Source organism: Mustela nivalis (assembly GCF_964662115.1).
Source record: "Mustela nivalis genome assembly, chromosome: 9".
Classification (NCBI taxonomy): Eukaryota; Metazoa; Chordata; class Mammalia; order Carnivora; family Mustelidae; genus Mustela; species Mustela nivalis.
The window spans coordinates 115,339,333-115,362,730 of NC_139028.1; the positions used below are offsets into that span (position 1 = coordinate 115,339,333).

General features: G+C 52.0%; 1 protein-coding gene across 2 annotated transcripts in view; it reads right to left on the minus strand.

Annotated features, from left to right (window-relative positions):
* The window catches only part of CHKA (choline kinase alpha), a 58,251-nt gene extending 45,599 nt beyond the window's left edge, over positions 1–12,652 (minus strand). Inside the window, exon 1 of one of the 2 annotated variants that reach the window (XM_082748737.1) lies at positions 12,053–12,652. In XM_082748737.1, the coding sequence (XP_082604863.1) occupies positions 12,053–12,390 (338 nt within the window). In that variant the 5' untranslated portion in view covers positions 12,391–12,652. The remainder of the gene's footprint in view (positions 1–12,052) is intronic. The other variant, XM_082748736.1, reaches the window with a different exon arrangement.
* Positions 12,653–23,398: the final 10,746 nt, after the last annotated feature.

A 23,398-nucleotide genomic window follows, 5' to 3' on the forward strand; every position in this document is an offset into this window, starting at 1 on the left:
AGACAATGCCCCTGACTTCCACAGTGGGTCATCACCATTTAGAACACAGCTGTACTTCGCCTGGGCGGCCAGAGGTGGCAGAAGTGCTTCCCACTGAAACACTGAAAACAAGTCATTTGAAGTGATCAACCAGAAAGAGAGGAAGTGAAGTTGGAAAAGGGACCCCACCACACCTCGGCTTCCTACCATCCAGCCTGTCAGGAGGGACAGCACAAGCGCCAGTCTACTCCTCGATCCTTCTCCAGCCATACAGCCGCAGGAGCAAGCTGTCCTCCTGGTTCCAGAGCGCACACAGACGAAACAACGATCACTTCAGAAAACGTTCCAGACTTTCCACCCACCTTACCAAAAACATTGAATATGACCATCAGTTGTTGGCCATGAAAACTGTCTGTCAATTCTGGTTGCTCTGAAAAGTTCACATAGCTTGTAAATACACTCCGTGTGCAAAAGGCAGCCAAACGGAGGCGAAGAGATCATCAAAACCTTCTCAGCCCCAGGAAGAAAGCTGAGTAGTCCAGTGGATGTGACCCACCTGCACACATCGGCATCAGGACGCCGGCACACACAGTACAGATCTTGGGCACTTGTGCATGTCACACCAACATTCAAGTACACGGTCTGTAGTGAAGTAGTAGCCGGTGATTTGGCTGAAGAACAAGTTTTAACTACAAGTTAAAGGCAGACATACAGGAGAGAGCTTCTGAGCTAGTCTCTGCATTTGCATCTAGAAGTGGCTTCAATGTTTTCAAGAAAATACTTTACGATTTTATTTATTTACTTGACAGAGAAATAGCACAAGCAGGAGGCTCAGCAGGCAGAGGGAGAGGGAGAAGCAGGCTCCCCACTAAGCAGGGAGCCCGATTTGCGGCTCGATCCCAAAACCCTAAGATCAAGGATCATGACCCGAGCCAAAGGCAGACACCCAACCAACTGAGCCAGCCAGGGCCCCCCGAAAAATGCTTTTTAAAAAAAAAAATATTTTATTTATTTATTTGACAGACAGAGATCACAAGCAGGCAGAGAGGCAGGCAGAGAGAGAGGGGGAAGCAGACTCCCTACTGAGCAGAGAGCCTGATGTGGGGCTCGATCCCAGGACCCTGGGATCACGACCTGAGCTGAAGGCAAAAGCTTTAACCCACTGAGCCACCCAGGTGCCCCCAGAAAATACTTTTTTTTAAAGATTTTATTTATTTGACAGAGAGTGAGAGAGAGAGCACAAGCAGGGGGAGCAGCCGGCAGAAGGAGAAGCACACTGGCCTCTGAGCAGGGAGCCGATGCGGGGCTCGATCCCAGGACCCCGAGATCAGGATCTGAGCCGAAGGCAGAGGCTTAACCCACTGAGCCACCCAAGCGCCCCTCCAGAAATCTTTTTATCTTGCAAAACTGAAACTGTGCCCATTAAGCACTAACTCTCCACTCTCCCCTCCCCCAGCCCTCGGCCACCCTAGTCTACTCTGTCTCTATTAACCTGATGGCACTGCAGATCTCACAGAAGTCAAATCATACAGTTACGGCTTTTTGTGACTTGCAATTATTTCACTTAGCATTAGTCCTCGAGGTTCACCGGTGCTGTAGAAGGTATCAGAATCTCCTTTTTTAAGATCATCTAATGGTCCAAGTACGTGTGACACTTTGCTTACCCAGTCATCTCCTCTAACATCTATGTATTTTTTCATCATTTAGAAAGACCCACATGTAGGTGCATCAGCTCAATGCTCAGAAATGATAAGCCCGAGAACCCACCTGCTCCAGAAAAATCTTTGACATTTTCGTCCACTAAATCAAGCTGGGAGGTTATCTGGGCTGCAACCAGCCAGCTGTATTCTGCTGAAAACTAAAGGAGCCCCTGACAGCTCTGCAGACTGCCCACCAGTTACATGGTATCAGGCCCAGCACGCAGGACTCCAGCTCCCTGAGGCTTCCGGCATCCCCCCAAACTTCACTTTCTCTAAAAGTCAGATGATGCGGGGGGAAGCGGGATCAAACATAACCACTCCCTCAACCGGAAAATGATCCACAAGTCCACGACTGGATACACGGAAAATAGAAAGAACAGTGACATACCAAAACAGCCGATGAATCTGGAGCACAAAGGAAGTAAGGGGGGTGCAGATATTTGCAAAATCTCTTTTAACTATTTGAAACTCAACTTGAAACAACCGTGGTTCAGGCTGAGGGCAGGGAGCCAACTCAGTGAAATGACACCATCAGTGTGTGGTAATCAGGAACAGGTGCCTTAACCCCAAGCCCGGAGGCGGAGTTAAGGGAAGAGACTTTGACCTTGGTGAACGGCTGGCTTCTGCAGACACCTGGTGGCCCTGGGCCGTTGACTCCATGCCGTCTAAGCCTGCCTTCTCACCATCAAATAATCCAGCAGCATCTAACACGGGGGTTCTGTGATGATCACATGAGGTCATGTCAGCAGCTCAGCAGCAGCAACTGGAAGCAAAAGCGCACGCGCAGGACTGCGCCCGCCGGAGGGGAAGCTGGTCTCTAAGTCCTCTATTCCCAGGGCTGCTCCAGTTCAGCACCACTGACATGCGGGGCCGGAGGATTCTTTGTTGGAGTTAGAGCAGGAGCTGTCCTTTGAACTGTAGGATGGTAAGCAGTACCCCTTCCCTCCACCCACTGGAGGCTGGCAGTGCCACCACCCAATCGTGACAATCAGAACTGTGTCCAGGCGCTACCAAGTGTTCCTCAGAACAGGTTCCAGCAATTCCGCTCCCAAGTTACTATTCTGAGCACCCCTGCCAGGCAGCACGCATCTGGCCGCTCTGTCACACGGGAGGGTCTGCCATCTGTCAGAGCACAGGGCTGCTGCCACTTCCTCCATAAAGTGCCCCCCGGCAAGGCCCCATTCACACGGACCTCCCAGGCCTCACTTTTTTTTAACTGTTTCATTGTGAGTCCCTGGGCTACTGGGATGTTCAGCAGAACACAGTCCTGGCCACGGTGAGATGGGTAAATATGTAATGAAGGCCATGGGGGGCACCTGGCAAGCTCGCTTGGTATAGAGAATGCAACTCTTTTTTTTTTTTAACATTTTATTTATTCATTTTCCTTTACAAAGAGAGTGCACGCGCATCAGGGGAGGGCCAGAGCGAGAGAATCCCAAGCAGACCCCGCACTGAGCGCTGAGCCCAATGCGGGGCTTGATCCCATGATCCCAAGATCATGACCTGAGCAGAAAGCAAAAGTTAAGGAATTATCAAACTGAGCCACCCAGGCGCCCCGAAATTGCAATGCTTGATCACAGGGTTGTGAATTCAAGCCCCACACTGGGTAGAGAGCCTGCTTATACACATACATGTATAAAAAACATGGAGAGTACAACTTCATTGTAGACACAAAAGACTCATGAAAAGCTAAAGACTAGGGCTGTCCAAGGGCAGGACAAGATTCTCCACCAGGTGATAGAGGATGGTGAGATAGTGGAGGGGTGTGCTGCAGGGAAAAACCCGGGAGCAGACATGGGCATCAGTAGCTGGACAAGCCAAGAGACCAGACTGAGAATAAAATCCAGGAACTAATGAAGAATTATAGCAAGGTTACAGGATATAAAAGTCATATAAAAGTTAACATATAGGAACACCTGCGTGGCTCAGTTGGTTAAGTGACTGCCTTTGGCTCAGATCATGATCCTGGAATCCTGGGATCAAGTCCCACATCGTACTCCCTGCTGACAGGTAGTCTGCTTCTCCCTCTGATGCTCTCCCTTCTCATGCCCTCTCTCATTCTCTCTCTCTCAAATAAATGAAATCTTAAAAAAAAAACGTTAACATATAAAAGTTAACTTTTATATGGGGCACCTGGGTAGCTCAGTTGGTTAAGAGTCTCCAACTCTTAATTTCGGCTCAGGTCATGATCTCTGGATTGTGAAATTAAGTCCTGTATTGGGCTCCACACTGGGCATGGAGTCTGCTTGAGATTTCTCTCTACCTCTCCCTCTGCCCCTCCCCATACTCTCTTAAAAGAAAAAAAAAAGTCAATCACTTTCACTTTCCCATATATCAGCAATGAATAAGGAGAAATTAAAATTAAAAACACATTACCATGTACATCAGCAACCAAAAAATGAAACATTTAGGTATAAATGTAACAAAATATGTACAAGATCTATAGGAGGAAAAATAAAAAACTCCTATGAAGGATATCAAAGAATAACTAAATAAAATGAATAGTCCATGTCCATGGATAGGAAGACTCAGCATATCGACAAAATGCTAGTTTTTCCCTATTTGATGTAGAGATCAAACACAATCCTAATCAAAATCCTAGCATGTTGTTTTATCAGTACTGACAGACTGACTCTGGAGTTTACACAGAGAGGCAAAACACCCAGAATAACCAACTCAGTATTCAAGGAGAACAAAGTCAGGACTGACACTACGTTACTTCAAGACTTACTACAACACTACAGTAATCAGGACAGCGTGGCATTGGCACAAAAAAAAAAAAAAATGGGCAAATGGGGGCACCAGGGTGACTCAGTGGGTTAAGCTACTGCCTTCGGCTCAGGTCATGATCCCAGGGTCCTGATATCCAGTCCCATGTCGGGTTCCCCCTGCTCAGCAGGGAATCTGCTTCTCCCTCTCCCTCTGCCTGCCACACCCTCTCTGCTTGTGCTCTCTCTGTGTATGTTGAATAAATAAATGAAATCTTGGGGGGGGGGGGGAAGGATGGGCAAACAGATCAATTGAACAGAGGGCAGAGCCCAGAAATCGATCCACATAAATACAGTCCACTGATCTCGACAAAGAGCTAAGGCAAGTCAATAGAGAAAGGACAGTCTTAACAAATGGTGCTGGAATGGCTAGACATTCACAGTTAAAAAATGAAATCTGGGCATGTCTGGGTGGCTCAGTTGCGTTAAGTGTCCGACTTTGGATTGCAGCTCAGATCTTGATCTCAAGGTTGTGAGTTCAAGCCCTGCACTAGCCTTCACTGCTGGGCATGGAGTCTACTTTTAAAAAAAGAAAGAAAGAAATCTAGACACAGACCTTACATCGTTCACAAAAGTTAACACAAAATGGATCCGAGACCTAAATGTAAAATGCACAACTACAAACAAGACTGTAACCGGAAGTCATCCAAACAACCTTGATGTCGCCATCAGAGTTTAGATACAACACCAAAGGCACAATCCATGAAAGAAATGATTAATAAGCTGGAATTCATTAAAATTTAAAACTTCTGCACAAAGACACTATTCAAGAAAATAAGGCAACAACCACAAACTGGAAGAAAATTTCTGCAGGGACACCTGGGTGGCTCCGTCAGATGCTCTTCAGCTCAGATCATGATCCCGGGGTCCTGGGATCCAGCCAGCATCAGGCTCAGCAGGGAGCCTGCTCCTCCCTCTGCCTGCCGCCCTCCCTGCCTGTGTTCTTACACTGTCTTCTCTGTCTCTGGCAAATAAATAAAATCTTTAAAAGAAAAAACAAGGGGTGCCTGCATGGCTCAGTGGGTTAAAGCCTCTGCCTTCGGCTCAGGTCATGATCTCGGGGTCCTGGGATCGAGCTCCACATCGGGCTTTCTGCTCGGTGGGGAGCCTGCTTCCTTCCTCCTCTCTACCAGCCTCTCTTCCTACTTGTGATCTCTGTCAAATCAATAAATAAAATAAATAAATAAAAATAAAAGAAAAAACTCTATCTGCAAAAGACACACTGGGTAAAGAACTATTAGCCCAAAGATATAAGGAACTCTTAAAACTCAACAATAAGAAAATAGACAACATCGGTGCACCTGGGTGGCTCAGTCATTACACAACCGCCTTCCACTCAGGGTCATGGGATCGAGTCCTGCATTGGTCTCCCCATTCAGTGGGAAGCCTGATTCTTCCTCTCCCACTCCCCCTGCTTGTATGTCAAATAAATTTAAAAAAGAAAAAAAAAAACTTTAAAAAAAAAAAAGAAAATAGATGACTTGACTTAAAAAATGAGCAAAAGATCTAAACACACACGTCACCAAAGAAGATATACAGAAGGCACATAAGCACATAAGATGATTCTCCACATCATATGTCATTAGGGAATCGCAAGTTAAAATGAGATACCAGTGCACACCTATCAGAGTGGCCAAACTCCAGAATGCTGGCACCAGATGCTGGCAAGGATGCGGAGCACCGTGAACTCCCGCTCACTGCTGGCAGGAAGGCAGGTCGGCGCAAGCGCTCTGAAAGACAGACTGGCCGTGTCTTACAGAACAAAACATGTCAGCTACTGCACACTTTCATATTTACCCAAAGAGTTAAAAACTTACATCCACACAAAAGGCTGCACATGGATGTTTATAGCAGCTTTAGTCATATCTGCTTAGAAGCCACCAAGATGTCCTTCAGTAGGTAAACGGATAAACCATGGTCCGTCTGAATGATTACACATTATTCAGCACTAAATGAAATCCACGATCATGATATGGTAAGCCATGAAGAGACACAAAGGAGACTTTTAAATGAACACTATTAAGGAAAGAAGCCAATCTGAAAAGACTACACACTTTATGCTTCCAATCACAGAACATCTGAGAAAAGGGGTTGGGTGGAGAGAGGGACAGACAGAGGACAGAGGACCTTTAGGGCAGTGAGGCTACGCTGCAGGGTGCTGCAATAGCAGATTCGTGCCACACGTTTTTCCAAACCCACTCAATGTACAGCACTGACAGTGAACCTTAGTGCAAATTAGGGACTTCTGAGTGATAATGATATCAGTGTAGGTCATCAACTGTAACCAATGTACAACTCTGGTGTGTGTGTGTGTGTTCGGGGTGGGGGGAGGTATATGGGAACTCGCTGTACTTTCTGGTCAATTTGGCTATGAACCTAAAACTGCTCTAAAAAAATTAAGTTTATTAATTTTTTCTTTTTTTTTTTTTAAAGATTTTATTTATTTATTTGACAGACAGAGATCACAAGTAGGCAGAGAGGCAGGCAGAGAGAGAGAGAGAGAAGCAGGCTTCGTGCGGAGAAGAGAGCCCGATGCAGTGCTCGATCCCAGGACCCTGAGATCATGACCCGAGCCGAAGGCAGCAGCCCAAACCACTGAGCCACCCAGGCGCCCCAGTTTATTAATTTTTTCTAAGTAAGCTCTATGACCAATGCGGGACTCAAACTCATGACCCTGAGACCCTGAGCTCGAGTCACACGCTCCACCAACTGAGCCAGCCAGGGGCCCTGAGTTTATTTATTTATTTATTTGTTTGTTTGTTTAAAGTAAGGCCATGGGGCACCCAGGTGGCTCAGTGGGTCAAGCCTCTGTCTTCAGCTCAGGTCATGGTCCCAGGGTCCTAGGATCGAGCCCTGCATCGGCCTCTCTGCTCAGCAGGGAGCCTGCTTCCCTGCCTCTCTGCCTACCTCTCTGCCTACTTGTGATCTCCCTCTCTATCAAAAAAATAAATAAAATCTTAAAAAAAAAAAAAAAAAAAGTAAGGCCATAGGGGGCACCCAGGTGGCTTAGCCAGTTAAGCAACTGCTTTCTGCTCAGGTCATGATCCCAGGATCCTGGGATCAACGCGGGTGCTCATCAGGCTCCCTGCTTGGCAGACAGTCTGGCTCTCCCTCTCCCTCTGTGCCTCCGCACCATTAGTGCTCTCACTCCTTCCCTCAAGTAAATAAATAAATAAATAAATAAATAAAATATTTTTTAAAGTTAGCAGGGCACCTGGGTGGCTCAGTCAGTTAAGCAGTTAAGCACCTGCCTTCAGGTCATGATCCCAGGGTCCCGAGACTAAGCCCACATCAGGCTCCTGGTTCAGCAGGGAGCCTGCTTCTCCCTCTCGGTGCTCCTTGGGCTCTCTCTCATTATCTCTTTCTCTCAAATAAATAAATAAAATCTTAAAGAAAAAAAGTAAAGCTACTTAAGGGATCAAATTTTCACAGTAAATAGTAAAAATGTAAATGAAACTTCATTTATTTTGAAAAATGAAACTGGAAGTCATATACAACAGAATTTAGGTTAAAATTCAACTGTGTACATAAAAGGGACATTAAGTAGGGAATTTTGGCATAATTTTATCAAAAAACTTAGTGAGGACACCATAAACCACAACTTACTCCCTATTTGACTTTTACTGCATCCCTGTGCAAATATACCTGAGGACTTGGCCAGTCTTTTCAACAACTTCTCTTGGTTTCTTTATGTCTAAATGATTCTACTTGGGAGAATTCAGGGTATCCTCTTCCCCATCAATTTTCAACTATTAGTGGGTCTGTGGGATATAACGTGTCAACAGATTTGTGCGAAACTTAACAGCTCTCAAACATTTCTTCCATCAAACTTCATGAAATCTTGCAAAGATCTGCAATTTCATGTCACAACTGATTGTGATTTACCAACCAGCAACGAGAGTGGTAATAACCAACCCTTGATTTGAGATGGGCCTGCACATCCGCTGTGATGGCTGGGGTGGGCAGTAATTTTTCTTTCCTTTTTTTTTTTTTTTTGGAGAGAGACAGTAAGCATGGGGGGAGGGGTGAATCTTGGGCAGAGTCCATACCCAGTGCAGAGCCCCAAGCAGGGCTCAATCTCACGACCCTGAGATCATGACTGGAGCCAAAACCAAGAGCTAGGCACTTAACCGAGGAGCCACCCAGGTGCCCTAATGTAATGATAATTCTAATCTTTCCCTATACCACCCCTGATTAGAGAGACTCTGGCAAACAATAGTCTGATTAGAAAGACCTGTCATGGGGCACCTGGCTCAGTGGGTTAAGCATCTGCCTTCGGCTCAGGTCAGGATCTCAGGGTCCTGGGATCAAGCCCCACATTGGGCTCTCTGCCTACTTGTGATCTCTGTCTGTCAAATAAAAATAAATAAATAAATTAAATTAAATCTTTAAAAGACCTGTCATCACAGTGAGAGAATAGTGAAGAGGTCAATTTTTTTTTAAGATTTTATTTATTTGACAGAGAGATCACAAGTAGGCAGAGAGGTAGGAGGGGCAGGGGAGCAGGCTCCCTGCTGAGCAGAGAGCCCAACACAGGGCTCCATCCCATGACCCCGAGATCATGACCTGAGCCGAAGGCAGAGGCTTTAACCCACTGAGCCACCCAGGCGCCCTGAAGAGGTCAATTTAAGCTAAAATCCAGTGCCTACCACGAGTCAGGCACTATTCCACTGCAGGAGATACGAGATGAACAGGAAATGCCCTCTAGGAATTCAATTACAGAAGAAGCAAAGAAGAAACACACAAATGTGGCAGGTGCTGTTGCTGTCAAGGTGTGTATGTGTATGAAAGGCTATGGAAAAGACAAACAAATAAGAAATTAATTCTGTTTCTCTCTAAGCTGGGCCTTGAAGGAGGAAGTTTATTTTTTTTATAATTTTTTAAAAGATTTTTATTTATTTATTTGACAGACAGAGATCACAAGTAGGCAGAGGCAGGTAGAGAGAGGAGGAAGAAGCAGGCACCCTGCTGAGCAGAGACCACCCCCCCCACCCCCCGATTCAGGGCTCAATCCCAAGACCTTGAGATCATGACCTGAGCGGAAGGCTGAGGCTTTAACCAACTGAGCCAGCCAGGCACCCCTGAAGGAGGAAGTTTAAAAGCAGACATGAGGCTGCCAAGCAGAGCATAAGAGCACAGACAGGCCTAGAGGCTGAAAGCACAAAGCTCACTCAGGAAATACAGGATCCAGTGTAAGGAGTTCACTGCTCCTCACTGCTGGTAAGGGCGGCGGGGGGCGGGGGGAGGGGGTTAAACAACAGCAACAAAAAGGAACCACTCCAGAAAGGGAGGTGGGGCCCAAGTGTAAAGCAGGCAAACAAGTCTGGATTTTATTCTCCAGTTACAGGAAGCCACCTAAACTTTAAAACAAAGAGTAACAACGTTTGAGGATACCTGACAACAGGACGAGGAACAATTCAGAGGGAACCTGGAGCGCAAGGACATCCACGGCTCCCGGGACAGGGTCTAAGCAAGGACTCGGACCTGGGCTCCGGCCTCACGAACAACACCGGGAACAGACAGCAGGTGTGGGGGCAAAAGCCGCTCACCAGGCCTCAACTGCCACTGCAGGCAGAGGAGGGGTTTCGGGGGGCAGGGAGTGTGCCAGCAGTCCTGGGGCTCTGGCCAGCTGCTGTTACCAACTCAAAGACGGGAAGCAGCAAAAGCATATTCCAGAGTGGGAAGGAGCAAAAGGGTGAAACAGGAGACAGACTCCACGGACTGAGTCGAGGTGTCAGAGTCTGACAAACCGCCGGGGAGGGGCCAGCACCCCACCCAACGCTGAGAGATTGTGACGGTCAGTAACACCTAATAGCCAGAGTCCCAGGAAAGGCAACTGCCTGTGGAGGGTCACCAGATGCCAGCCAAGGGGAGCCCTTTTCCCCCTTCTGAACTGCCTCTTTTGCTTTTTAAAAGCTAGGCGTCACCCCCTTCCCGTGACCTAAATGACCTCTTTTCTCCCTATTAAATGGATCCCATAACCACAGTTTATTCCAGAGAAGAGAACTAAAAGGCAATGTTTACTATGCGTCATTTTAAAGGGTCCTTCAAACCAAAAAGGAAAGCTTCCAAGACCATTTCTAAGACTACTAATTCTTAGAGAAAAGAAACAAAACACATTTTCGATGCTCTTACAGTGACAGTTTTGCACAAAACACAAAGGTTTAACTGACCAGTGACACTCCCCTAAAAGGGACCAAAGAAAAATGTCTGAAGGCCAGATCCCAGGGCGTCCAAACATCTTCACAGGCAACAGGCAAGAGCACTGGGTTGGGGGGGGGGGGGTACCAGAGAGATCACAAGTAGGCAGAGAGGCAGGCAGAGAGAGAGAGAGGAAAAAGCAGGCTCCCCACCAAGGAGAGAGGCCGATGTGGGGCTCGATCCCAGGACGCTGGGATCATGACTTGAGCCGAAGGCAGAGGCTTTAACCCTCTGAGCCACCCAGGAGCCCCACCATCATTCTTTTCACTGAGAATCTTCAGGCCTAACTAAACGTGATCGTTTTGGAGAGTTTCATGGGGAAAAAAAAAAAATCATCAGGCAGCTGCGAGATCACCTGAACACCCCTGTTTCTGACCCCTACCTTCTGACTCTCACTGTTCATAGCAACTATGCACGAGGGGCCGGCGGCACAGCAAGGAAGTGAGGCTCCGTTATTCTGCCGCATCTGCAGCTCTGCTGGGAGACCGGGCACGGAAGAGGAATCGAATGACCCCAGCTGGATCTGGGGATTATCAGTGGCAGCCAGCCAGTGTCTAGACGCGACGCTCAACCCGGCCAACCAGTTAAAAGAAAAGCAGCAGAGAAAGAACCGCATTTCTAAAGGTCTAAATGGAAGGACACACACACACACACACACACACTGGGAAATGGTTATCTTGGGGCGCAGAGCGGCAACAGAAACCACGGGAGTCTTTTCCTGCTCAGTCTGAAGACGTGCACACATCCATTTCTTGTCTTTCAAATTTAACTGAATATTTTTAGCTTAAAAGAAAAAAAATAAAAAAGGAAAGGAAGAAAAGAGGGGGGAAATCTTTGTCCCCCGGTGCTAACTTTTGGAGCCACACCTCCTAACACAGCCCTAGGGCTGGACAGAGCTGGCCGGGATGAGCAAATGTCACCCCCGGCCACGAACAAACGACTCTTTCAGAGCGGGGAGAAAAGCAAGCCACGGACTCGAGGAGCGAGAAGCAAAGTTAGGAGGTGACTCTCTGTGAAGCCGATCACGACAGCCCTCCGCACCGCGAAGGGACTTCCCAAATTTTGAAGCATCCGGACAAAACGCACTCGGGGAGTCCACCACATTGTTCTGCCCGCAAGAGACCCGTTTTCCCCCGCAGCCGCTCTTCCGGCCCGCAGCGCCTTCTGGAAGGTCCTGGGAGCCGCGGGCCCCTGTCGCGGAATCCGCGCGGATCTCACGCGGGGCGGGAGGGGGTCTCCAGCCCCCCAGCACGGCCCGCCCGCCCGCCCCGCCCCCGGCCCCGCCCCCGCCCGGGCAGCGTCACCTGACCGGGTAGCGGCTCCCCGCGCCCTCCCCGCGCCCTCCCCGCGCCCTCCCTGCGCCCTCCCCGCGCCCACCCCGCGCCGCGCCGCGCCGCCACCGACCTGATGACACTGATGTGGAACTGGTCCTCGCGAAGGCCGCGCCAGGCCCCGGGCAGGAACTCCTTGCACCACAGATAGGCCCGGCGCCGCGTCCGAGGTTCGGGCTGCTCGTCGGCCGGCGGCGGCGGCGGCGGGGGCAGCGGCAGCGGCGGCGGCGGCGGCGGCGGCAGCGCGAGCGGCGGCTGCGGGCCGCCCAGCTGCTTGGGCTCGCGGTCGCTGGCGGCGTCGCGCTGCTGCCCCACGCCGGGCGCCGGGGCCGTGCTGCCGCCGCCGCAGCTCAGCAGCAGCCCGAGCGGCGAGGGCTCCGCCTCGCCGCCGTTGCAGAACTTGGTCTTCATGCCGGGCAGGCGGCCGAGGAGGCGCTGGCGGCCGCAGCGCGAGAGAGCGAGGCTCAGGGTCCGGCCGGGCGCCCCCCTCACGGAGGCCGGGCGCGGAGGCGGCTCGGCGGCTCGGCGGCTCGGCGTCTCGCGGACGGGCCGGCCGGGCGCGGGCGCGGCGGTTGGGGACGCGCCGGGCGGACGCGGGGCGGCGGCGCGGAGGGAGCGGGCGGCGGGCAGCGGTGGCAGCGGCGGCGGCGGCGGCGCTCGGCTGGTCCTGCTCGCCGCGGCGCTCGCTCCTATACCGCCGCCGCACGAGGAGCGCCGCTCGCGTCACAGCCCGCCCCCGAGCTCGCCGCGGATTGGCTGCCGCCCGCCGGCCAGGCGCATCACAACCGCCGCCGCCCTCGCCACGCCACCTTCCTATTGGCTGCGGCGCCGCCCCCCGCCCCAGGCGCTGCCGGCGCGGGGGGCGGGGACTAAGGGGCGGGGCCGGCGCGGGGGCGGGGCCGGCGCGGGGGGGCGGGGCGTCGGGCCGGAGCCGGGGGTCGCGGGGCTGGAAGGCAGCGAGGAAGGCGCGGGGCCCCTCTAGAGCGTTGCCGGGCCGAGCGGGGCCGGCCCCCAAGCCTCGAGCATCTAGGGCTTGGCTTTGTCAGCCGAAAGCTTGCTTGGACCCCCGGGGGCCTCAGGACATCAGAGGCCGGGGCCTGGCACGGGGCAGGCAGGAAGCTGGTGCCTGGAAGCTGGCTTCTCTTCCCGCACGACCTTGGGGCCAGGCACCTCCTTCTGCAGCTCCGGGGCTGTATTTTTACATGTCCGCGGCGGCTGAGCTGCTCGGGAGGCGCGACCACGCTCCGTCCATCCCAGAGCCGGAGGAGTTACGATTCCAGAGTCGGAAACTGGGGCCGGAGAGAGGGCGGAGGTGACTGGTTCGAGGCCGCACGGGTGACCCCGCCCTCTGAGGCCGCCGGCGGCCTCAGTTTCCCTGTCCTTGGTGCTGAGGACGCCGGGGCCCAGAGGCTCCTGCCGGCGGGGCAGCATCCCGCCGAGGGGCCTCCACCGCCGCGCGGAACCCGGACCAAAGGTGAATGACGTGCGGCTGCTGGCTCTGTGGGCGCGCCCCACCCGCCCCCGCGCAGGAGGCAGCCCCGTGACCGTGACTAACGCACCTTTGCCCACCGAGGGGGATGACCGCCCTGCTCCCATTGGCCACACAGTCCGGTGTCCCTCACTCCTCTTCGACCCCGCCGTCCCGATCCTTTCTGGAAGTGGGTTACAGATAAGTATAAAAATCACAGATCCTATTTTATGGGACATGAGCTGGGACACGAGGTTTCCCAGGCTGCTTAGGAAATTAAGCGCCTGGATTACAGAAAATGGCTCCTGTGAGGGATTTCCATCTGCCCACAGCAAAAATCTCTTTTTTAGACAGTCTGTACTTGACTGAACTTGCTCTGGGGGGGGGGGGGGGATGGGCTTATTGGACAAAAGCGTTATAATGAAAGGGGGCTTTTGACAAGACAGCTGTGGGGGGAGGGGGAAGCCTGTACTGGAGTAGCCCAGGCTTTAGGAGGAAGGCAGGGTGGGAGTCCCATTGGATGTTTGAAGAGCTAAAAAGTCAAGGTCTGCAGTCGGGCCATTTAGATAAGCTAGTCAAGGACTTTGTCTAAAAATAACCCTGGTAAGGAGGTGGGGCCCTGTTCCTGGCCTGCCCAGGTGACAGACCTTTTGTCCCACTATCCCCTGGCAGCCGCCTAGTTATCTCAGGAATGCCAGAATCCTGGCGAGGAGAAAAAGGCACTAGAAGTAAGAGCTGGGTCCCTGTCGTTTGAAATAACTCTGGCATCTGCTGGTTTGGGCTATTAGAGCCCACAGACGCCTTTATGGGATGGCAGCTCCCTGCGGGAGGAAAAGGTGCCTTATTAAAGGTGTTGGAGAAGTTTTATACATTATTGCTTCCATTTATAGATGGGAAGACTGAGTCCTGCAAAGACTGCCTGCTGCAGCTGAGGTCCCATGGCTAAGATGAGAGACAAGGGCAGGCATCCTGGCTCCTTTGTGTGAAGGGTGTGACTTGCCAGAGGACAGAACACTTCCTCCCCAGCAGCCAAACTAAGTCCTAAATGTAGCTCTAATTAGCTAATCCTTGGCTTGGCCACTCAGAGCCCACCCTGGCTAGACCACCAGGCAGAGACTGGAGAAGCTTGGCAGGTCGTGATACTAACATAATAGGTTTTACACAAAAAAGGATCAATTCTGCCATAGAAGTAAGGGAAGCCTCGCCAGGGGCCATTTGAGCAAGGCTTTGAAAGGTTGAGAAAGCATTTACTGGGCCGTCCACTTTCCAGAAGTGATCTGTGAGGATGTGTAAGGACGATGGGGCCTGGCATGCAGTAGGTGCTCAGGAAAAGTACGGGACCTATCACTGTCCACAGGGAGAACCCCAGAGTGGTAAATACACCCATAACCCTTGAGCTGGTGACCCCAGTCCCAAGACCTTCTCCCAAGAAGTTATCCAAAGCAAAAAGCCCCATGCATCATATTGAGCACTGCCTTGCCATCTGTGATTGGAGAAAGCTGGAAGTAATGTTTGTCCAGCGCCCAGACCAGGCTATAAAAGATGCTGGGCCCCATGCTGGTGTATCAGATGAGAGTTAAACGTGGCCAGGTTGAAGGTGGTAGGAAGGGTTCATTGTCCACATATTTATCGAGTAACTTCAATGCGCCAATCATTGGCTGTACCGGACAGTGAGGAGAACAGCTCTGCCTGGCTCCGATTCGAATCCAGAATAGCCACACTGTCCACCCCACTGTCACCCAGTCCCTCTCCCCTCATCCCTGTTTGTTTATTGTGTATTGTCCGTCTGCTCACCACATGGAAACTCCAGGAGAGCTAGGGCTCGAATATCACTCTCTACCCCGTGATCAGCAGGCTCTGATGTCCGTGGACACTCAGATACTTGCCGACTGCACCCAACTCCTGGCTCAGCACTTACTGACCATATGTCTTTGGACTGAGCCTGTTTCCTCAGCTGTAAAAATGGGGATGTGAGACAAACCTCCGAGATATCATAGGTCCAATGCCAGACCACCACAATTAAGGCAAAGGTCACAATAAAGTCAGACAAATATATGTTTTGGTTTCCCAGTGCAGAGAAAGGTATGTTTCTATGACACTGTAGTTCATTAAGTGTGCAATAGCATGTCTTAAAAAAAAACAAAGGGTGCCTGGGTGGCCCAGTTGGTTAAGCAGCTGCCTTCAGCTCAGGGCACGATCCCAGTGTCCTGGGATCGAACCCCGCATCAGGCTCCTTGCTTGGTGAGGAGCCTGCTTCTCTCTCTCCCTCTGCCTGCTGCTCTGCCTGCTTGTGCTCTCTTTCTGTAAAATAAATCTAAAAAAAACCCCACAGGGTGTATGTATGTATGTATACGTATGTATGTATGTGTATGTGTGTGTGTGTGTATATACATATATATATATATATATACCTTAATTTAAAATACTTTATTGCAGGGTAGCTGGTAGAGCATGCAATTCATGATCTTGGGATTATGAGTTCCAGCCCCACATGGGGTATAGAGATTACCTAAAAATTTAAAAAAAAAAAAAAAAAACTTAAAATACTTTATGGGGGCGCCTGGGTGGCTCAGTCGGTTAAGCCTCTGCCTTCAGCTCGGGTCATGATCCCAGAGTCCTAGGATCAAGCCCCATATTGGGCTCCCTGCGCAGCGGGGAGCCTGCTTCTCCCTCTCCCTCTGCAGCAACTTCTGTTGTTTTCTTTCTCTCTGTCAAATAAGTAAAATCTTTTTTAAAATCTTTTTTAAAAATGCTGTATTGCTAATAAATGCTAAACATCATGAGTTGTCATCATAGATCACCATAACAAATACAATAATTATTTAAAAAAAAAAACACGTTTGAGCTATTGCAAGAATTACTAAAATGTGCCCCAGAGACAAGGAGGGAGCAAATGCTGTTGGGAAAACTGGCACCGGTAGACTTGCTCGATGCAGGGTCGCCAGAAATCTTCCATCTGCTACAGAACGCAGTCTCTGTGAAGCATGACGAGGTGGAAGAGGGAAAAGGAAGGGTGCTGTGTGATCCCCCAAGGCACAGAGGTGCTGTGAGGGCTGAAGGAGAGGGTGCGAGGGGAGCCCACAGCAAGCCAGAGGGTTCACATGGTTATTCCGTGGCCCAGCGTTCCGCCTGCGGCCAGCGTTCCTAATGTATAATGTACACACTTGGCCACTCAGCCCAGGAAGACAGTGCTGTGTCCGCACATGATTCATTTGTGGATGGAAGGTACATTCTCTGATCAAAATGTCCACATTTGGGCACTAGTGGAGGCTTAAGGAGGCATGTGCTGGGGCTGGGGAGAGGGGGTTCCAATTACAAAGACTTCCTTCTGGGACTTAAGAAAATACTTTCCAAAAGCACTAGTTGATGCTGAATTCTGAGAGCAGACACAGAGGGTGCAGGTGATGGGCCTTAGGAGCAATGGCTGGGGGTGGGGAGGTGGAGGGGTAGGGGTTGGGAGGTCTCTGTCCAGTCTGGGAATTCCTGCTGACTCATTCCTCTGGTCTGGCCTGAGGAACTAGGCGGGGGACCCTTCACGGCCACTGGGCAGACCAGGGTCCCATGGGCCACAGCCCTGCCACCAACTCAAAAGCCTATTCAAAAGGAGGGCTTACTGAGTCTGTCTCCCCCAGAAATGGAGAAGACCAACCCAGGACTTCCTGAGAATCCAGGGGAGCCTTTCATCAAAGGCACCTTCAGTCCAGAAATCCCCAAGAGGCTTGGTGCAGGGGGGGATTCCTAGAGAGCTAAAGAAGTAGAGTCTGGGCTGGGCTGGGCTTGCCACCCTCTCCCAGGCTGCACACAAGACCAGGCTCCCATACTTCATTTCTAAGCCTTAAAATATTGATGTGAGGGCTCAGGGCCAACAGGCTGAAATCCTATATGCTCACGATTGGGTTTCAGCCCCGGCCAGGAGTGTAATGAGGAGCGAGGCTAGCTAGAGCCTGAGCAGGCCTAGCAGCTTCCTGGAGGTCTCTGAGCCCAAGTATGGTCTTACTTAGTGGCCTCCTACCATGCCCCGAGCCTCAGCGAATTCAGGCCACAGGCAGGGTGTAGAGCCCAGCAGGTTTAAAGAAAGCAGGTGACTTGGAATGCCCATGCGACTGGTGGATGAGACAGGCCCTCCCACCATCCCTCATTTGGCAGGGATCCTGAGGATAGCGCCAAGGGTAGAAACCTATCTTTGGATCTTGTGCCTCTACCGACGGTGTGGCCTTGGATAAGTCACCTGTCTCTCTAAACTAGATGAAGATAGCTGTTCCTACCCTACAGCATTGTTGTGGTGAGTCACTGATGTGAGCTGAGAAAGGGCAGGCCAGAGTCAGGGCCCCACAAAGGGTAGCTGTGCCCTTCTACTGATTGCCAGAGGGATTCCCAGAGGCTGGAAGACAGGACCTGTTGTCAGGAAGGGCACACTTGCAAGCCACTAGGAGAGCAAAGCCTACAAGGACTCTGGCAATGTGGGGCCTCCCAGAGGTCTAAGAGGGTGGGGGTGGGAGGGCCTTTTCTAATGAGGGAGCAGAAGCCCCGGGGGGGGGGGGGGACCACAAATGACTCCTGCAGCCTCCCGCCCCCCCACTCCTCGGTGGGACACAAGTGACATTCTTCCAGGAATCTCTATCAACTATCTTAATGCTAACACCTTGCTAGAGGGGGGGGAGCCTTAACTTGACAATGGCAAGGGTATCTTGTACGTGCTCTTTAGCAAATGAAAGTTCTTTTAAAACCTCCCTTTTTCCTTACATCCCCCAACCCCACAGTGTACAACCAGCCACCCCTCACAACCCCGGGGCAGCAGCTTTTTCTGCCCACGGGTCCTGTCCTCCTGCTTTAATAAGCCACCACTTTGCACTAAAGACGTCTCAAGATTTCTTTCTTTCTTAACTGTCGACTTCGAACTCTAACGTCATCTTCCCTACATCATTTTCCATTTTTTGAGGAAAAAGGCCTTTTTCCACTTTCAAAAAACAAAAGAAATACTTCAATATGATTATTAAAACCGGGTCGTATTTTAAATACTCATACCAAACAAACTGGTTCTTTTATCACACATGCAAAAGGTCCCATACGAGCTAATTTTACTGCACACAAGCTGATAGTGGGAAGGGGTACAGTGTGAAGAAATAGCTTTCAAGCCTGATCACGTTATCTCTGTGACAATCTGATTGTCCTTATGTAGAGATGACAGCCAAAATCTACATAGGAGGCCCAGCTGAGTTGGGGGCGGGTAGACCCCGGGGCAGAGGCCATCCATCTGCTGGAAGTGATCCCCAGGGCCCCCCAAAGGGTGTCCTGTCTCCCCAGGATCTGTGTTTTAAAGCACAGTTAGAAGTCCTGAAGCCTTGGGGCGCCTGGGTGGTTCAGTGGTTTAAGCCTCTGCCTTCAGCTCAGGTCATGATCTCAGGTCATGATCGGGTCCTGGGATCAAGCCCCACATGGAGCCCCACATCGGGCTCTCTGCTCAGCGGGGAGCCTGCTTCCTCCTCTCTCTCTGCCTGCCTTCTGCCTATTTGTGATCTCTCTCTGTCTGTCAAATAAAAATCTTAAAAAAAAAAAAAAAAGTCCCGAGGCCTTGAGCCAGGAGCTGCAGCCTATTGAGTCGCCTCCGTCAGCCCCGGGCTCCGCAGCCTGGACTTGGGCCAGATGGCCTTGACGCAGAGCTCCTTACTGTGGGAAACAACCAGCAGGAAACCAGAGATGCCCCTGTGCAGATGGGTGAGCTGAGATCCAAGGGCACAGGCAGGAGGCCATGGGCACCGCTGGGCCAAGCCCACTTCCTTTCTCCCAGCCCAGGGTCTGGCTTCTGCCTGCTGCGAGGGTCTCTCCTCTTAGGGATACTGGCCATCCCTAGCCTGGACGGCCCTAGCCCTGTCCCCACCCCCTTTTGCTAACCGGCTTGGAACCCTCCGACCCCACGGTGCGGGAAGAAGCTACTCCGAGGTCGACGGAAGCCCAACCGGCGACCGTCCCTGGGATCCCGGCGGGTCCCAGAGCCTCTCGGAACGCCCCGTAACGGCGCCGAGCGAGAGCAGGAAGGCGAGCGCGGAAGGCGACCTTGGAAGATCTTCTGGGGCCTGGGAGGCTGCGGCTGGACCCTCCTCCCAGCCCCGCTGTCTGGGCCGAATTCCAGGCCCAGCCGCTGTCCTTGGGGTAGGGAATCCGGCCCGACGGGATTCCTGCAGCGCTTCGCTCTGGGCGAGGGAGGGTGCTGCGCCCCGGCAGGGGCGGGGCCGGAGGCGGAGGGGGCGGGGCCTGCGCGGAGAAGTGCCCCCCCCCCCGCGCCCCTGGCGAACCTCCGACGCCCGCCTCCCTCCCCCAGAAGTCCCCCAGCCCCGCCGGGACCTGGGCCGAGTCCCCCTCGCTCCGACTGGCTTCGCGAAGCTGCCGGTGCCGCGACAGCGACAGCGACACGACACGACACGGCCACGGCCGCGGCGCCAGCGTGTGACCCCGCGAAGGTTCCCGTCCCCGGAGTCGGTTCTAATCCGAGCCGCGACCAAGGCCGGGGGCCCGCGCAGCCCTCCGCCAAGCCGCGCGCGCCCTGGGGACTCGGGCCGTGAGACCCCCGCCCTCTCCCGGCCCCTCCACCCACTGCAGGGCGCGCACGTGCCGGGTGCTCGGGGCCGGTTCCCTGAGAGGTGCGGGAGCCCCGCGCGCCACGGGGCCGAGTTCCCATCCCGGGCTCCACCCGGGCCGCAGTCTGGCGCCTCTGTTCCTTGCCTGTGAAACGGGGGCGACAGGGGGCCCTGCCTCCTAGGGCTGTTAAAAGGATGAAATGAGGGAATCGTTAAAAGAACAGAGAACAGAACCTGGCACGTGGCCAGGGCGTGAACCTGGAAAGAACACGGTGTTCACATCAACCTGCCTGACCCGGGCAACCCTGGCCTCTGGGCTCTTGAACCTTGGTCTACACCCTCTTTTATTTAATTATTTTATTTTTTTTTAAGGTTTTTATTTATTTGACAGAAACGAGAGGGAGCACAAGCAGGGGGAGTGGAAGAGGGAGAAGCAGGCTCCCCAGGGAGCAGGGAGCCCAGTGCCCAGCTCCATACCAGGACCCTGAGATCAGGACCTGAGCCAAAGGCAGATGTTCAACCGACTGAGCCACCCAGGGTGCCCCCCACCCTCTTTTAAAACACTTCTTTAAAATTGAAGTGTAATTAAGCACAGTGTCATGTGAGTTTCAGGTGTACGGCATGGTGGTTCGACAGTTCTGCACCCTGAGTGGCGGTCACTACGGTTCGTGTAGTCACCATCTGTCACCATGCAATGCTGCTGCAGTATCATTGACTATTCGCCGTGCTGTACTTTTCCTCCCCGTGACTTATTTATTGTATAACTGGAAGTCGGCCTTCTGTTCTTACCCAGAGGCCAGCCTCCAGGCCCTGCCCTCACACCACCAGAAAGAGGCGCATCCTGAAATTTGCTCAGGAGCAGCCCGCTTTGGGTCGACCAGCTCCAGCTCTGCGCCCAGAGCTCTCCACAAGGACCCTCCCCGGCCACAATGTTCTGACCCTTTTCAACCCTCCCTTCATGGCCTTGGCAGGATGTGCCCTCCAGCCAGCCCCACGCTGGATTCCATCCCTCAGGACACACACTCCGCTCTTTGGACAGAGACGGTACTCAGTGCTCAGTAGTGTTAAGTCAATTCCCAGTGGGGCAGCCTGCGTGGCTCAGTGGGTTAAGCATCCTCCTTCAACTCAGGTCATGGCCCCAGGGTCCTTGGTTCGAGCCCCACCTCCTTCTCTGTCTCACTCTGCTGGAGGCTCCCCCTGCGTGTGCTCTCTCTCTCTCTCTCTCTCTCTCTCTCTGTGTCTGTCAAATAAATAAATAAAATCTTTAAAAAAAAGAAAAGAAAAAGAAATAAACACTGATACTGAATACACCATCCTGGTCTCTTCCTCCAGAACCTTCTGCTGGGGCACCTGGATGACTGAGTGGGGTAAAGCCTCTGCCTTTGGCTCGGGTCATGAACCTAGGGTTCTGGGATTGAGCCCCACATCAGGCTCTCAACTCAGTGTGGGGCCCTCTGAGCCCTTCGATCACACCTCTCAGGATTGGGAGGTGGGGGGTTGGGTGGGGGCGGGTTGCTTCTGTTCTTCTCCCTGGTCCCTCCCACCTTTGCTTCCTCCAGGGGACCTTAACCCCATCCTACCAGGCAGAGATCACCATGGCCACTGGGGGTTTGCTGAGTATCTTCCCAATCTCTCTGAGTCTATGGCTTTGGGATAATTTTGTGTCCTGCCCTTTTTTTTTCCCCTTAAAATTGTATTGTTAAAAAAAATTGTATTGCTGCCTCAGGAACAGTAGATGGATCAATGGATGGACAGAGGAACGGGCAGACGGACAGAGATACAACGCGACCCCTGCAGTAGACTGTTAGTTACGGCGTCTAGGTGAAGAGCTTGTAGAGTTCACTGAACAAGTCTTTCACATTTTCTGTAGGTTTGACATTTTTCATAACGAAGTGAGAACCAGTAAGTGCACTCCTGGATATAGGACCGTACCTGATAGAAATCACTGCTTATGTCCAGCAACAGGTGTGCGTGAAGGATGCCCACAGCACCACTCGTAATAGCCCCATAGAGGAAGCCACAGGAATGCCCAGCAGGGGTAGAATGTATAAACAAATCGTGGTATATTCCCGCAGTTGAGGGCGACAGTGATGAAGGGCACACGCCATGGGGCGTCGGGGTGGCCCAGTGGGTTAACCGTCTGCCTTCGTGATCTCAAGGTCGTGATCTCAAGGTTCTGGGATTGAGCCCCGCGTTGGGCTCCCTGCTCCGAGGGGAGTCTGCCTCTCCCTCTGCCCCCAACCCCACTCTTGTGCTCTCACTCAAATAAATAAGCTCTTTTAAAAAAGAAAAAGAAAAAAAGAGCACATGCCACACCGTGAAGGAATTTCATGGACATGATGGAGAGCACAGAAAGATAGACAAAAGGGGACCCACGGATCCCATTTATATGAAGTTCTAGAACAGCAGACGCAGTCCATGGAGTCAGAAGTCAGGGTAATGGTCTCCTTGTAGGCAGTGTTGCTGGGAAGGGGCACCTGGAGCCTTTGGGAACCTTCCAAGGGCTGGAAATGTCCTATATCTTGAGCTGAGTGCTAGTTACACACGTGTGTGTGTATCATGTCCAAAATAATGAAGTTGTATATTAAAACCTGTGGACTTGGGGCGCCTGGGTGTCTCAGTTGTGCCTCTGTCCTTGGCTCGGGTCATGATTCCAGGGTCCTGGGATCGAGTTCCGTGTTGGGGTCCCTGCTCAGGAGGGAGTCCACTTCTCCCTCTCCCTCTGCCCGCCCCCTGCTTGTGCTCACTCTCTCTTTGGCTCTTTCTCTCTCAAATAAGTAACTAAAAACAAACAAAGCAACATGTGGACTTTGTGTAAATTGTTCTTCAACTGCAGCATCTATCACGAGCCTTTTCCCGAGTCCTTTGAAATGTTCTTTAAAGACTCCACTGGCAGTGGCTGCATGTTCCCAGCTGCGGAGGAGACCCATCCACCCTCACTCACTGCGCTCGAGTCTGCGCTCAGAACTGACATGGGAGCCACAGCCCCCAAGCCGCCGACTGCTCCCGCTGTTGACTGCAAAGAACAGGCACCACTGCAGGTCACCTTCAAAAGGAAAGTAATTCGGGCAGCCTGGCTGGCTCAGTCTGCAGAGCATGCCAAGTCTTGATCTCGAGGTCGTGAGTTCGAGCCACAGATTGGATTTAGAGATTACTTACAAAAAATAAAGAAGAAGAAGAAGAAGAAGGGAAATCATTTATTGGGAGACTCTCAAGGAAAGCCCTTCCCAGATCCCCCTGGGAAGGGGAGGAAACCTGCTTTGGAAAGAAAGAGAAGCTTCCAGAACAGGCAGATCTAGGAGCCACTGTGGCCACCACTGATGACACCAGGGACAGTGTCACTGTGGGATCCTACAGCCACAGCCACCAGAAAGAG